This window comes from Rhinichthys klamathensis, unplaced genomic scaffold (genome assembly GCF_029890125.1).
Source record: "Rhinichthys klamathensis goyatoka isolate OS25496 unplaced genomic scaffold, OSU_Roscu_1.1 h1tg000231l_1, whole genome shotgun sequence".
Classification (NCBI taxonomy): Eukaryota; Metazoa; Chordata; class Actinopteri; order Cypriniformes; family Leuciscidae; genus Rhinichthys; species Rhinichthys klamathensis.
In genome coordinates this window covers 814,856-830,000 of record NW_026606755.1, presented here as the reverse complement: position 1 = coordinate 830,000, position 15,145 = coordinate 814,856, and the positions used below count along the sequence as shown (strand labels likewise).

Sequence of the window (15,145 nt, the reverse complement as noted above, 5' to 3'; positions counted from 1 at the left end):
TTGCTTTAAATTACATTAAGATTGTATGTTTGGTAATTGAACCTGAATGAATTTTAAATGAATGTGCTATATTTCAGATCATATATTTGTTTTCCTTAAAATTTGAACTAACACTAACTTTATTCTCATCTGAATGATAGATTATTTATTTCTGTATAAAATAAAAACACATTTGATTTTTCTTTTTTAATCAATGTAGAATGTGTAACTGAAAAAATAAACAGATTAGGGCTCTGTTTGATGACAAGAAATGAAAACCAATGCGATATGATGAATGTCCAAAAGATGGCTCCCACAGACTGTTTTTAAATAGGATTGTTTGATATTTTTTGCTTTTAAACTGTGTGTGTGTGTGTGTGTGTAAGAGATTTTGGTTGGGTGACAGTTGTAGTTTACAGTTTGACAAGAGTTTATAGCTTGACAAAAGCACAATGTTGTGTTTTATTGCAAGTGTACACAAATATAAGTAAACACTTTGCAGTTTGAATAATGTCCTGTATGAACAAAAGGACGGAGTATGTTTTTATGTCTACATTGTTCAATTACGCCACACACACACACACACACACAAACACACACACACACACACACACACACACACACACACACACACACACACACACACACACACACACACACACACACACACACACACACACACACACACACACACACAAACACTATTTTTCTAATCAGATCAGGCAAGTAATATTCTGTCTTGTCTCTTAAAAAAACAATATATATATATTTATGTATATATATATATATATGTGTGTGTGTGTGTGTGTGTGTGTGTTTGTGTGTGTATATATATAAATATAGCTGCGAGCAGCGATGAAAGGGCCAAAGCCGGCGGCACCGCCACCCCGGTTATAGCGCCACCAACTGGCAGCAGGAAGTCTGTCACTTTCAAAAAGCTTTGAAATCACCTGATTGCTTCAAACTTCACTACTATGATGTAAACACACGGCAGATGTAGACCTGGATGTAGACCTGACCTTTCAGAAGGTTGCTCTCGCATACTTTGTGGTTGATATGTGCCCTCAATGCACACTTTTGCAGAGCCCACACTGATACAAGCTCTACAGCACACTTCTTTTCGACAGTCAAAGCAGGGTTACGTTTTTGCACGTCGTGCACAATAACCCTAAAGGCACCAGGGTGGCGGTGCCACCGGCTTTATATATATATATATATATATATATATATATAAATATAGCTGCGAGCAGCGATGAAGGGCCAAAGCCGGTGGTACCGCCACCCCGGTGCCTTTAGGTAACTAAAGGCACCGGGGTTGCGGTGCCACCGGCTTGGGCCCGTAATCGCTGCTCGCAGCTATATTTTCAAATTGGTTTCTTGAACATGACAATGAGTTCACTGTACTAAAATGGCCTCCACAGTCACCAGATCTCAACCCAATAGAGCATCTTTGGGATGTGGTGGAACGGGAGATTCGCATCATGGATGTGCAGCCGACAAATCTGCGGCAACTGTGTGATGCCATCATGTCAATATGGACCAAAGTCCCTGAGGAATGCTTCCAGCACCTTGTTGAATCTATGCCACGAAGAATTGAGGCAGTTCTGAAGGCAAAAGGGGGTCCAACCCGTTACTAGCATGGGGTACCTAATAAAGTGGCCGGTGAGTGTATAATAAGTTTGAATGTTTAGGCCATAAAGGGCACTTGAAAAACAGCAAAAATAAATGAAGACAATTTAAAAACAAATGACAAAATGGGACGTTTAAAAGATCCATGAAAATGGAAATACAATAACGGTTTCAATAGGAAATACAATAACGTCTTTGGAAAATAGGAAATATGTCTGATGTGCCCTTCGTATAGCAAAAAAACTAACAAAAAATAAAAGTAATAACAAAATAATAGATAAAAAAAGTAAATAAATCTAAATGAAAAAAAGGCAAGGAAAAATAATCTTTACATTTATAAAATGTATTGTTTTATTTTTAAAAGTAATGACAAAATACTGTACTACATAAAAAAAATTAAAAGGAAAATAAAATAAATGTACAATAAAATACAATAAAATAATAAAATACAATATCAGCCCATGCATAAAGTGCACAAGAAAGATTCCCGTTTCTCTGTTTCCCTATTAGCTCCTCCACCTAGGAGAACTACACAGGTCCTGGTTTATTAAATTTGCCTTTGCATTTAAACAGATACGAAGCAGCCACAAGGTGCAAGTGTTTTTCACTGAATTAAGAAGGAAGGAGAGAGAAGCGGAAGGTGAGAGAACAGTAATAGCATTCGGCTCAGACTGTCACGCTGTCACTTTGTTCACAGCTAGCTAACACTCACACAGTACCTGCTAAAGACTGTTCGCTCAGTCGACACTGCGATTCACCACATCCGCTTCAGGCTATCACATGCATTACTCACCCAGGGTTTACATAATATAAAACGCTTGTGATAACCTCAAAGTCACTGGGGAAATATAAAAAAAAAGCGCCCTAAGGGGACTAGAGGACATGTGGTTTAGGAGAAGCAAAGGTCAAGTGTCTTGCACAAGGGCAAAATCTCATTCTTATGGGGTTGGGGGTTGACTAGTAAACGCGCTTTAGCTTGAGCAGGATTTGGTGAAACCGACGACTCCCATGAACGACCATTGCTTTTTCTGTAACATCATGGCTGTGTCCCTTCGGTTCTTCTCCGTGAGCCCTGGCCAAACCTCTGAGGTTTCTATTTATACCCGTGAGTGGTGCATGTGTGACCAAAATGCCTGTCAGTGCTCTTTGATAGCTATATTTTCTCATAATTTAACTCTTTATGTACAACTGTGCTGTTTTTATGAAACTATGGACCTTCTGGAAGCTCAACAGAAGTGGAAACTATATTGACAATAGCAGTGTTTGCTAAGACAAGCATCACCATTACAAGTGCTCATACAAACACTTAATTTTTTATTTAAATTCTCTCACCATTTACTTACACTCATGCCATCCCTCCCCGATGCATATGACTTTCTTTCTTCAGCTAAACACAAATTAAGATTTTTAGGAAAATAAACCATCTCTGTGAGTCCATATAATGCCATTGAACGGCTATCGCTCGGCTGACACTTGAAAAATCGTGAACGCGAGTGGATGAATCAATGTCTTCTGAAGTGAAACAATAGACGTGTGTAAGAAAAACAAAAAAACATCACGTCTCACTCTCATGATTGTTCGTATGACAGTAGAATTTTTCTTGCACAGGCCTATCGACATTGATTCATCCACTGGGGTCGTATGGATTCGCTGTGTGTGGTTTATCAAGCGCCAGCCTGTTTGTGTTTATCTGAAGAAAGTCATATACATCAGGAAAGGCATGAAGGTGAGTAAATGAGAATTTATTTTTGGGTGAATAATCCCTTTAAAATATGAAACTTTTTTTTGCTTTGTGGAGAGTGTTGCTCTGAAACACACCTGAAACAATTTGATCCTAAAGCAACGACCAAACCGAATTTTTTTTTTTACTTTCCCTACTGCACAGCATGAAATGTGGATGCAATTATGAAACAAAAATGAAAATATGCAAAAACCAATAGAGACAGACTTTTATGGGATTCTAACAAGAAACAGAACAGTAAAGCTTCATCAACACAGCTCCCAGTTGCTCCATTCACTCCACTGTTTATTTCCCCAAAGACTCCAAATCACATTACTCTACAACAATAAAGAACGTGTAGACCATGTCTAAATATTACGCAGGGCTGATAAATCAACATGCTAAAGTGAAACTATAATCAGATGAACTCTCTGCTACACTGCCTTTTCCTCTGTATTTGCAATTTCACTCCATTTAATAAAAAATAACTACTTGAGCAGGAGGGAACTGTTTTGTTTCCAAAATAATCTACTTAATTCACAATGAGTGCATTAACATTACAATTATGCTTAACCCAACAGCTTGTGAGGTCATGTCAACACCTTAAATGTGGTCATTTATCGGTAAAAGGTCATAAACCTATTTTAAGGTAAAACCCAATCGACACGCATGGATATTCATTATGCCAAAGTCAGTTTTTCTGATGGCTTAAACTAAAAAATGTACACTGTTCAAAAGAAAAAAAGAAAAAAGAAATGAACTTTTATTCAACAAATAAAAATAATAATAATAATGCATTTTATTTAACAGTGCCTTTCATAACACCCAAGGTCACCTTGCTTACAAGCAAATAAAACAGTAATATATTAAAGAATTAGAGAAAATAAATAAATAATAAACAATCCCATTAGCATCACAGAATACAAATACATAACAGCACACATGCATGATAGAGTAGAATACAATACAGACTAATAAAAGTAGGTAATGAAAAAGGCTGGGTAAAAAAAGTAGGTCTTAAGATGGGATTTGAAAGTATGCAGACTGTCAACTATTACGAATATTGAGAGAAAGAGATTTCCATAGGCGAGGGGTAAAGATTTTTATTTGTCACATACTCATACAAGATGTGCAGTGAAATGTTTTTGTGACGTACTGTACTTCTGTGCTCAATTGAAGTAGAAAATAAAAATACAATAAAAACACAATAGATACAATACAATAAAGTTTTAGCGGAAGTTATAATTTAGTTACTATTAAATGATAATTAAATTATGCTTATGACTATTTTACATGTGCAATAGTAATGCAGTCAGTGTGCAATGGTTAGAAATAAAGATTCATATTTTATCTATAAATTAAAACTAGACAGGCAGATGTACAAATGTTAAAATTCAGTGACTGGGTTAAAAATGTTGAAAGTGTATTCGAAATTAAAAAGTGTTCAGAGTGCAGAGTTCAAGGCTCTGATTCCCGCAGGGAAAAAACTGTTCCTCATCCTCTCTGTACGTGTTTTATGGCAGCGCAGACGTCTACCTGACCTGAGGGTTACGAACAGTTTATTGCAAGGGTGATGGAGGTCCTTGATAATCCTTCTGGCCCTGTTAGTACAGCGTGTGATGTATAAGTCATGCAGAGGAGGGAGTATGATGCCCATGGTCCGCTCAGCGGTCCTCACCACCCTCTGCAGAGCTCGCCGGTCCCGACAGGAGCTGTTACCGTACCAGACAGATATGGCTCCAGTCAGTATGCTCTGTACAGCAGCATAGTAAAAGGAAATCAGGATCCGTTGGGAGACCCTGAATCTCCTGAGCTGTCTGAGGTGATAAAGGCGCTGTCTTGCCTTCTTCACCACAGTATCCGTGTGTACAGGGCCGCATTAAGAGCTCACTGGGCCCCGGGGCTATGAGTTACTGCAGGGCCCCCCACCACTACAGGTCACCAACTACATGAGATAAATGTTCTATCATTATACGAGTCATTTTATCAATCTATGATATATTTCACAGTTAAGTTATATTACTTTTAAAACGATTTTTTATCATATCAAAATTTAATGGCACTAACATTTCATAATTCTTGTGACCAATTTCAATATCACAAAAAATAATAGTAACTTAAGAAAAGAATCTCAAGCTTACCGATGACAAGAGTAACAACAATTAACGATAGAACAAAGGCACATAAGAAATCGACCTTGAAAAACTTAAAGCACTGAATAATATTATATTGTATAAAGTAATCAAATATACAATACATAGTTTTCACTATAAATTCAACATTCATTCTTATTAATTTTACAAAAGTGATTCATTCAAGGGCAGTAAATTACTTTCTTTCTGATGTTTGATTAACATTATGGACACAAATGGCGACAGCAGCTTTATTAGCAGCTACTGACACTTTAAGACCTCAGGGTCGGAACTCAAGTGCGCTGTGCAAAACCGCCTCAAGTTCACCATCATTTAAAATAATTTGTATCCAAACCACAATGATTAAAAGCGCGTTTAATTTATAAACTTACATCATGATGTCTCAGCAAAATTTACATATTTCTACCGGATATATTATCGCCAGCCCTTTAGGCGAATATAGAGTTTGATCAAACACAAAAAGCAAGATCAAACATCCATCAAGTTAATAATCAAACTTACCGAAAATTTGTGGGGTCGAGGATGACGCTGTGTTTTAAAAAATAGTCTAGACTCTAGAATGAAGTGAAGGGTGGAGGCGATTTATTGGTTGATGCGTAGCTATATACTAATAAGGCGCAGGCACTCCAGGCAGCCATCTATAGGCCTATGTGCAGCAGCAGGTCGATCGTTCACAAGTTAGATACATAGAGGTTAAATATAGAATAAATGTATTATGTTAAATTAAAACGTGACGTTTCATCTCACCATGCCCTGTCCTGCTGCCCACGGGGGTTTGATTGACAGGCGACCTGGCCAATCATAACGCCGAATATGCAATTTTGTCCGACAACAAAGCTGTCAGTAGATGAACGTCGGTGGACTTGAACTTGAAAACGGTATTGTTTAAATTATTTAAATTACAATATTTGAAAGTTGAGACTTTGTTTCATATCAACAGTAAGCTGCTCTGAACTCTCTCTCGTAGTCACTCGGTGTAACGTTAGTCTTTGCCCCGCGATGTATTTTTCAGTGCCTGAGTGAGAACATGATGTGCGTGACTCGTGAGAGCCGCCTGGCTTGTCACACAGTAACTAAAAAAGGCGGGTCTTTGCGAACGGTCACTATAATATTAAAGATAATGATTCCATGATAATGCATGGAATATTCGGCAAAGCGCTACTAAATAACAGGGCTAATTTTTGGGGGGCGTTGCGTGGTAAGGCTTTGACAATTAGATGGCTAGTAGTATCTGCTCCACAGCCAATCAAGGGCCCCCTCCTTGTTCGGGCCCCGGGGCTTTAGCCCCGCCTAGCCCTATTGTTAATGCGGCCGTGCTTGTGTACAGTCCATGATAAATCCTCGGAAATGTGCACTCCAAGGTATTTAAAACTGCTCACCCTCTCCACTGGTGTCCCATCTATCAGAAGAGGGGTGTAGGTCCTGCGACGTTGTGGGCAGAAGTCCACCACCATCTCCTTGGTCTTCTCCCCATTTAGCAGTAGGCTGTTGTCCTTGCACCACATTGTCAGGTCTGACACCTCATGTAGATAGGCCCGCTCGTCGTTGTTAGTGATCGGGCCCACCACAACCGTGTCGTCCGCAAATTTCACGATGGTGTTGGAGTTATGCCTGGCGGCACAGTCGTGGGTATACAGAGAGTGCAGCAAAGGACTCAGCACGCAGCCCTGAGGGACACCAGTGTTGATGACGAGGGGGTGTGATGTGTGCCCTCCTGCTCTGACAACCTGAGGCCTGGCAGTTAGGAAGTCCAGGATCCAGGCACACATTGATTGATTCAAACCCAGGTCATACAACTTAGTGGCCAGCCTGCTGGGGACTACAGTATTGAAAGCTGAACTGTAGTCTATAAACAGCAGTCTGACATAGCCCCCTCCTGCGATGTCAAGGTGGGAGAGGGTGGCGTGCATGACCTGGGAGATGGCGTCGTCTGTGGATCTGTTGGAGCGATAGGCGAACTGCAATGGATCTATGGTGCTTTGAAGAGAGGAGCAGATGTAATTCTTTATCAACCTCTCAAAGCACTTCATGACCACCGAGGTCAGTGCTACTGGACGGTAGTCGTTCATACCAGCTGGGGAGGCGTTCTTGGGCACAGGGATGATGGTGGACATCTTGAAGCATGTGGGGACTGTGGATTGTGCAAGAGAGAGATTGAATATGGAAGTGAACACTGGAGCCAGAAGGTCAGCGCAGGTCCTTATGACTCGTCCTGAAATCCTATCCGGACCTGCCGCCTTCCTGGTGTTTACCTTTTTCAGCTCCCTTCTCACGTCGTGCTCAGAAAAAACGGGGCTGAGTGCTGCCTCACTTGTAGAACTCCATCTATCTGCATTAATCAGGCCCATGTTCACATTGCCAGCGTTAGTATTGCTAGATTCGAAACGTGCATAAAAGGAGTTCAGTTCGTTCACCAGCGTCACGTCTGCACTCACCATGCGGGGGCGGACCCCTTTATAGTCCGTGATCTCATGTAATCCCTGCCATATGCTTCGTGTGTCCTTTTCCTGGAATTTTGCTTCCATCTTGTCCCTGTAGCGCCGCTTAGCATCCGCTATGTCCCGCCTCAATTTGTAACATGCAGCCTTATATTCCGTCATATCACCCGACAGCAGTCCAGCATTGTAAGTGATGGTGCGTTCTTTCAGTGCAGCACGGATGGATCTGTCGACCCACGGTTTTTGATTCGGAAAAGACTTCACCATCGCCGTGGGTACAACATCATCCATCAGTGTGGCCACAAAGCTCATAACTACATCCGTAAACACACTGACATCATTGTCTGCGCTCTCCCGGAACATTTCCCAGTCCACGTCACTCAATGCGTCGCGTAGCGTCTCCTCTGATTCGGCTGTCCAGCGTCTGACCTCTCGCGTCACTACCGGCTCTCGCATCATTCTCTGTTTATAATCCGGGATTAAAAAAATGGCGTTATGATCCGATTTCCCGAAAGCTGGGATAGGAATGGATTTATACCCTTTTTTAAAGGGTGTATAGCAGTGATCTAGTGTCTTGTCATTCCTAGTGGGAAAGTTGATATGTTGAAAGAAATTAGCCAGAACTTTTTTAAGATTTGCCTTATTAAAGTCCCCTGCCACGATAAGTGCAGCTTCCGGGTGTCTGGTCTGTAGTCCAATTGTCACGTCGTGTAACACTGACAAAGCCTTGTCGGTGTCTGCTTGTGGTGGAATGTATACTGCCGTGGAAATAACTGAGGTGAACTCACGAGGAAGAAAAAAAGGGCGACAAATAATCGTCAGATGTTCCAAGTGGGGCGAACAGGAACTCGAAAGGATTTTGATCTCCTTCGGGCTACACCAGTTGTTGTTTATCATGAAACAGACTCCTCCACCACTTATTTTACCGGACTCTTCTGTTCGGTCCATGCGGAAGACAGAAAAGTGGTCAGCTGGAGTAACCACTGTGTCCGGTACGAGGGAAGATAGCCATGTTTCCGACAGACAAAGAATGTTACAGTCCCTTATGTCCCGTTGGTACGTTATCCTAGCTCTGAAGTCGTCCAACTTATTTTCTAAAGATTGGACGTTTGCGAGCAGGATACTGGGCAAAGGTGGTCGATGGGCCTGAGACCGTAGCCTGTTCCGTATACCCCCTCGACGACCTCTGTGCTTCCTTTTTCGCCTCCATCGGGTCTCGCCGCTATTGTTGTTAGGATTGTTGTTGTTGCTGTCCTCATCCCTCCCTATTTTTTAAAAGTTCTAGTTCCCATGGTAGTTAGGCGTATACGTGGTGACAAGAGAAAGTGAGAGTGAAGATCTTAGAGCGCTCAAAGGGGTATAAATATGAAGATCAGTTAAGTATGAAGGAGCGAGATTGTGAATTGCCTTGAATGTGAGAAGCAGAATTTTGAAATCAATGCGATACTTTACTGGAAGCCAGTGTAGTCGCTGGAGAATTGGTGAAATGTGCTCAGTAGAAGGAGTTCTACAAGCCGCAGACTTCTGAAACAACTGAAGTTTATAGAGAAGTTTGGAAGGAGGACCAGTAAGAAGAGCGTTGCAATAATCGATACGTGAAGTAACCAGTGCATGGATAAAGACTGCAGCGTTGATTAATATTACAGAGGTGAAAGTACGTAGTACGCGTAATATTATTAACATGAGCTTCGAAGGAAAGTGTGCTATCCAGAATGACACCCAGACTCTTAACCTGTGGGGAAGGACAAACATTATGATCAATGTTCACAAAAAAACAATCAGACTTAGTTAGAGTAGATCTTGTGCCTACAAGTAGGACCTTTGAGTTTTAAAAAGTCAGCTGAAAGCAAATCTTTAATTTCAGCTAAACAGCTGGACAAAGAAGGTGTAGGAAAAGAGCCAGAGGGTTTGGAAGACAGGTAGAGCTGGGTGTCAGAGTAACAGTGAAAATGGATACCATATTTCCTGAAAATGTGGCCAAGAGGGAGTAAGTAGATAATGAATAGAAGCGGGCCCAAAACAGAGCCCTGAGGAACACCGGTAACTGTAGATGGTCTTGATCGGTTATTTTTTTATTTGAACTGAGTGCAACCATGAGATATGACAAGAAGGATGCATTCAATTGATCAAGTGACAGTAAATATTTTTATAATGTCACAAAAGAAGATTTCTCTGTCATATAAATGCTGTTCTTTTGAAATTTTTATTAGAAAATGGAAAAAAACTTCAGTTTCCACAAAAATATTAAATAGCACAACTGTTTTCAATAACAATAATACATGTTTCTTGAGTAGTAAATCAGCATAGTAAAATGATTTCTGAAGAATCATTCATGTGACACTGAAGTCATCAGTAATGATGCTGAAAATTCAGCTTTTCATCACATGAATAAATTACATTTTTAAATATTAAAGTAGAAACTATTTATTTGAAATTGTTATATTATTTTACAATATTAGTTTTTTACAGTATGTTTGATCAAATAAACGCAGCCTTGGTGAGCATAAGAGACTTCTTTCAAAAACATTTTTAAAAAGTCTTAGACAAAATGTTTGACCGGTAGTGTATAAGAAAAAAAAACTGAAGTAGTCTGTTTTTGACAAGATGACCCATAATTTGAATGTGCTTATGGAAATGAATGATAGACTTGAACTAGTCTGTACCAATAATAAAAGTATGTGAGGCTTCTTTAGGTTATGGAGGTTCTTGGACATGATTTCTTTCCTAATCCAGTAATGAGACAAAAACATTTGGACAGTTTCTTATGCTTATTTGAGGTATCATTCATATACATACACCACTACATCAATATATATCAACTACTCTCATACCAAAGTTTAATACTTATGGGTTTGTTAAATGATCTAACCCTAAATACAAATTACTGTGATGCATAAATGTATGGGTTTGAAGGTCATCTGTCATTTAGTGCTACAAAGTGTGCAAACATACAATTTTCACAATTCATAATTTTGGAAATGAAGACACACATCCAGAATGGAAACAACCACCTCAGAGTAATCTAATCTCTCCACCAGATGGCTTTTATATGAGCATGTGGGCGTTTATAAACGTCTTAAAGGGGTACGTCTGCTGAATTGAAGGCATAGTTCTGCTGCCATTGTTCCAGAGGCTGAGGTCAGCAAGGCATTTATGAAGGCCAAGATTTAAGATTTCACATTTCTATGATCAAATTTCTTTCTATCAATGATTCTGCCAAAACGAATCAGACTTTTCAACAGAACCTTGGAAAAACAATATAAAGAGAATAGTTTTATCCTTCAAGTTCTGCATGAAGACTTTCATTGCATAGGCTGCACTTATTAAAAAAAAAAAATTCTTGACTAGACATCACACATAATGTTACTCAGCAAAGATGATGATACTATGACTAGAGCACAACAGTAATCGTCCACATTTTCAATGACCTTGAAAGGGGAAGTTAATTACCCCAATTCATTTTCTCCATTGGAATAGAAAATAAATAAATAAAGAGCTCTAAACCATGAAACAAACCAACTAGCTCCGAAATGAATCACAAAATTACAAACTTTTATTTGAGGCAAACAAACAAATAAATAAAGTAAAACTTGATTCATACTCATTGGTTAGTATAAAAACAATTTATTTTTCATTTATTGCATTTATGTACAAACATATAAGTAGTTTGGGAGTTTAGGAAGATTGACTCGATTATGTGCTTCATGGGAGTGGACTGGTGCTTTCACCGTAATTTATCACACTTACTTGTGGCTGTCACAGAAACACATAAAATCATTTAACAACCTCATATTTCATAGCAAGTCTATCTTCAAAGGTTTATAAGTTACTGTTAAAAATAATTTTCTCTGAGGAGCGAATGATTGCGATTTTTGCTTCTGGAAACCTGGCTCTTGTGCTCTATGCACAGCAATCATAGGGCGAGGTAAAGTAAACGTACTGTATTGTCCCATACTCTGCGTTTATAAAAGAGGCCTAGAGGGTCATGAGCGTGGGTCTGTTTTGCATATGGGACTTCCTAAAGCACAATCTCCCAGCACAGAGTCGGTCTCCTTCTTTCCCAACCTATATATGGATACATATCGAGAACTGTTTCTTTAACGGCACTCTGGAGATTTACAGGGAGTTTGGCTCATTCACACAAGTGTAATTCTCCACAGAGCGCCAGGCCGAGCAGCCAGACAGACTTCCTACTCATCTACCGAGTTGGCAGTTGACCAATGAGAACTGTTGCGCTTTCACACTGTCATAATAACAGCAGCCGCTCAGAATGATCACAACTGAAGGAGCTGGAGTGTTCTCGCTCACAGCTACTCGTGATATCGGTCTGGGAGGAGATCAGATTCGTCTTCCAAAACTATGTGACAATGATCATGGGAGTTGTGGGGATGATCGTACTCGTGCGTTGATCAGATACACACCCTTTTAAGAATAGACGGATCCAAGTATTTGCAACACGTTCTTCCCTCACATTCCTACATTTTCCAGCAAAACTCCTTCATCCAAGGCAAACAAACTCAGAGACAGAAAACATGGTGTGAAAATATGGTTTCTGCAATTATTTCTACAACAGAATGATGTATTCTTAAAATGAAGACAAGCACAACTTCCCACTGAGACCTTCCTGGTAAAAAAAAGAACCGTGGCGATATCATGGTACATTAATGGTATCAAATGATAATACCACCATGGTATTGAATGATTTATGATCATTTTCATGGCATTTACATGGTTCTCCAATGTACTTTAAAAAACATGCTAAGTCAAAAAAAAAAAACACTGATGTCAGTTGGTACTAATATACAAGCAAAAGTTCTTTTAGTAAAATATATTACTGTTTTAACTTGATCAAACAAATGCAGCCTTGGTGAGCAGAAGAGACTCTTTCAGACCCCAACCTTTTAATAAAAATCAATGCTAAGAATGCACATGATTAAACCCATTCAATGTCTCCAGCTATAGGCCTCTTTTAAACAGCAAATCTATCGCTTTAAGAGCGATCAAACATATCTGATACAGTTATATTGATTGCAGATCTGAGTGCATTTTAGAGTAATAACTTTAAATGTGTGAACAAAAACCCCACGAGTCACAACCCCATCTGTTACGGTCATATGCAATGAGGATAAAAATGCTTCAAAATAACAGCCTACATGCTATTTTTATGAGTGATAATGGAAACTGTTCTCGAGCGAGCGCTCTATAATCCAGGTTTGTTTGATCCTCTTGTGTTCAGTCAGCAACAGACAGTGATATTTCTACTCCATGTTCCTTCTTTAAGGTCAACATCAGATTATTCATGAATGATGTGCTCTTCAAACACAGATATCATCATGCACTGCAGAACAATAGCTATAGTAACCCACACAATTTAAAGCACCATTCATGTGCAAACAGTGCAGGACAATCACCAATGTGTCAAGGGTTTGTACAAGTCCCTAACCCAAACCATGAGCAACAGTAATTGATTGAGCAAACACCACTAGTTATTAAAGAAGACCTTCACCAGGGACGGCGCTTCGTGTGTTTGGCCTTCCAGTGCATCAGTTTCTAAAAAGCCACTAGCGAGTATGGTGGTCAGCACACATGCAAGCAACCCACTGAACTGAACTGAACTCCAGACACATTTAATTGGATTTCACAGTGCAGTGCTTGAGTAAATATCCCAAACAGACAGACCCTCAAGTAACCACACAGTCGAGTACAAACATGGCAGCGTAGCACCAAAAAGACACACGAGGACGACGAGGCTTCGCTTCAAGGTCTCTGCTGTTGCCTTATGAGCAAGTGAGCAGCAGAGCATGTGAATATCATTACATGCACAACGAACATCTGACGAACTGCATCACAAACACCCTGTGGCTACTGCAAACTCTTTCATCAAGATACTCATTGCATGCTGTTTCTACATTTATATTATCTCCTTTGAATGGGAATCACATGAAAATGTCAGTCTGCTGGTAGGGCATTGATTTAGTGACATGCTGTCCTCTGAGACAAACGTGTGCTGGCAAGAAAATACATTATGCCACTTTGACTGATGACCTTGTCTTCAAGCACATTCATTCAGAGCACAATTGCTTCAGTGTTATGCTGGATAAATAAGACAAATGCTGATTTCTTTCCAGTAATCATTAAGGTTTTTATCAGATTTTTATCTACGTTTGGATCAATGATGATGTGATGCTCGTTTTTGTTGTTTAAATCCATCAAATATACACTAAAAAGGCAACTCAACTATATCACAATCACATTAAAAATCATTTAAAGTAAAAAGTAAAAATTGTCAAGGTGATGTAACCATAAAGATTGATATTAAAAGGCTGATATTCTTGAAAAAACTTAAATAAGTATGGCATAATCTTTCATCATTTAAAAAAATTACAAAAAAATGTATGATCTTAAAAAAAAAGTGTCACCCAAATTAAAGTCAGTGTGGCATGACCAACACACTGGAAGCCATTTTGTTGTCATTTGACAAGAAAACCATCAAAACAGACAGGACCTCATGACTGTGATGTTAAAACATATTTTTGAAAAGTCGTGTTCAGGTTAAATGCAGTAATCTTGAAGAAAACGTATGATTCAAACTTGAACAAATATATTTGAAAACGGTGGTTACATCACTTGACATTTTTATAGAGGCAATAAATCATTTTGGTAGAAAATACCTTAAACAACAAAAATATTAACACAACAATGCAAATATTACTTTTTCAAGAGGTTGGCACTAATTCTTCTAAGAATTCTCCTTCCTATCATCCTTATTTGTCACTGACACATCTAAGTTTGCATACATCAGTGTCACCTCTGTTATGTGTAATAATGATGCTTTGGCAGTAGCTACTGCATGAGAAACCAAAACACTCTTGCTACTGAAAGGAAATCAAATTGGGATCTGAGCATATTTATAGTGTCATTTAAGATCCAGACTCACCTGTTCTGCGCAGGGCTGGCTGTGGACTGGATAAGCCGCTGCTGATGTGGTAAGAGAAGCGCATGCTTTTGAACTGGTTGGAATAGGAGGATGAATTGTGCGGACTGGAGCTGATGAGATGCGCGCTCTTGGGTCGATTCAACTGCATCCCTGCCTGCAAAACCCTCACGCAGGCATATAGGGCACGAGATGCGGGCTATTTCCAGGGAACGGGCTCTATATTCCAGGTCCAGATATAAAAGCCGTATCTTCAAAATAGTCCAGGTGCAAAACCACCAGCCACTCTTGT

The 15,145-nt window shown here is 39.5% G+C and overlaps 1 protein-coding gene across 2 annotated transcripts in view; it reads right to left on the bottom strand.

Moving 5' to 3' along the window:
* The window catches only part of fgd1 (FYVE, RhoGEF and PH domain containing 1), a 67,717-nt gene extending 52,582 nt beyond the window's left edge, over nucleotides 1-15,135 (bottom strand). For both annotated transcript variants that reach the window (XM_056265253.1, XM_056265254.1), the window contains exon 1: nucleotides 14,857-15,135. In XM_056265253.1, the coding sequence (XP_056121228.1) occupies nucleotides 14,857-15,004 (148 nt within the window). In that variant the 5' untranslated portion in view covers nucleotides 15,005-15,135. The remainder of the gene's footprint in view (nucleotides 1-14,856) is intronic.
* Nucleotides 15,136-15,145: the final 10 nt, after the last annotated feature.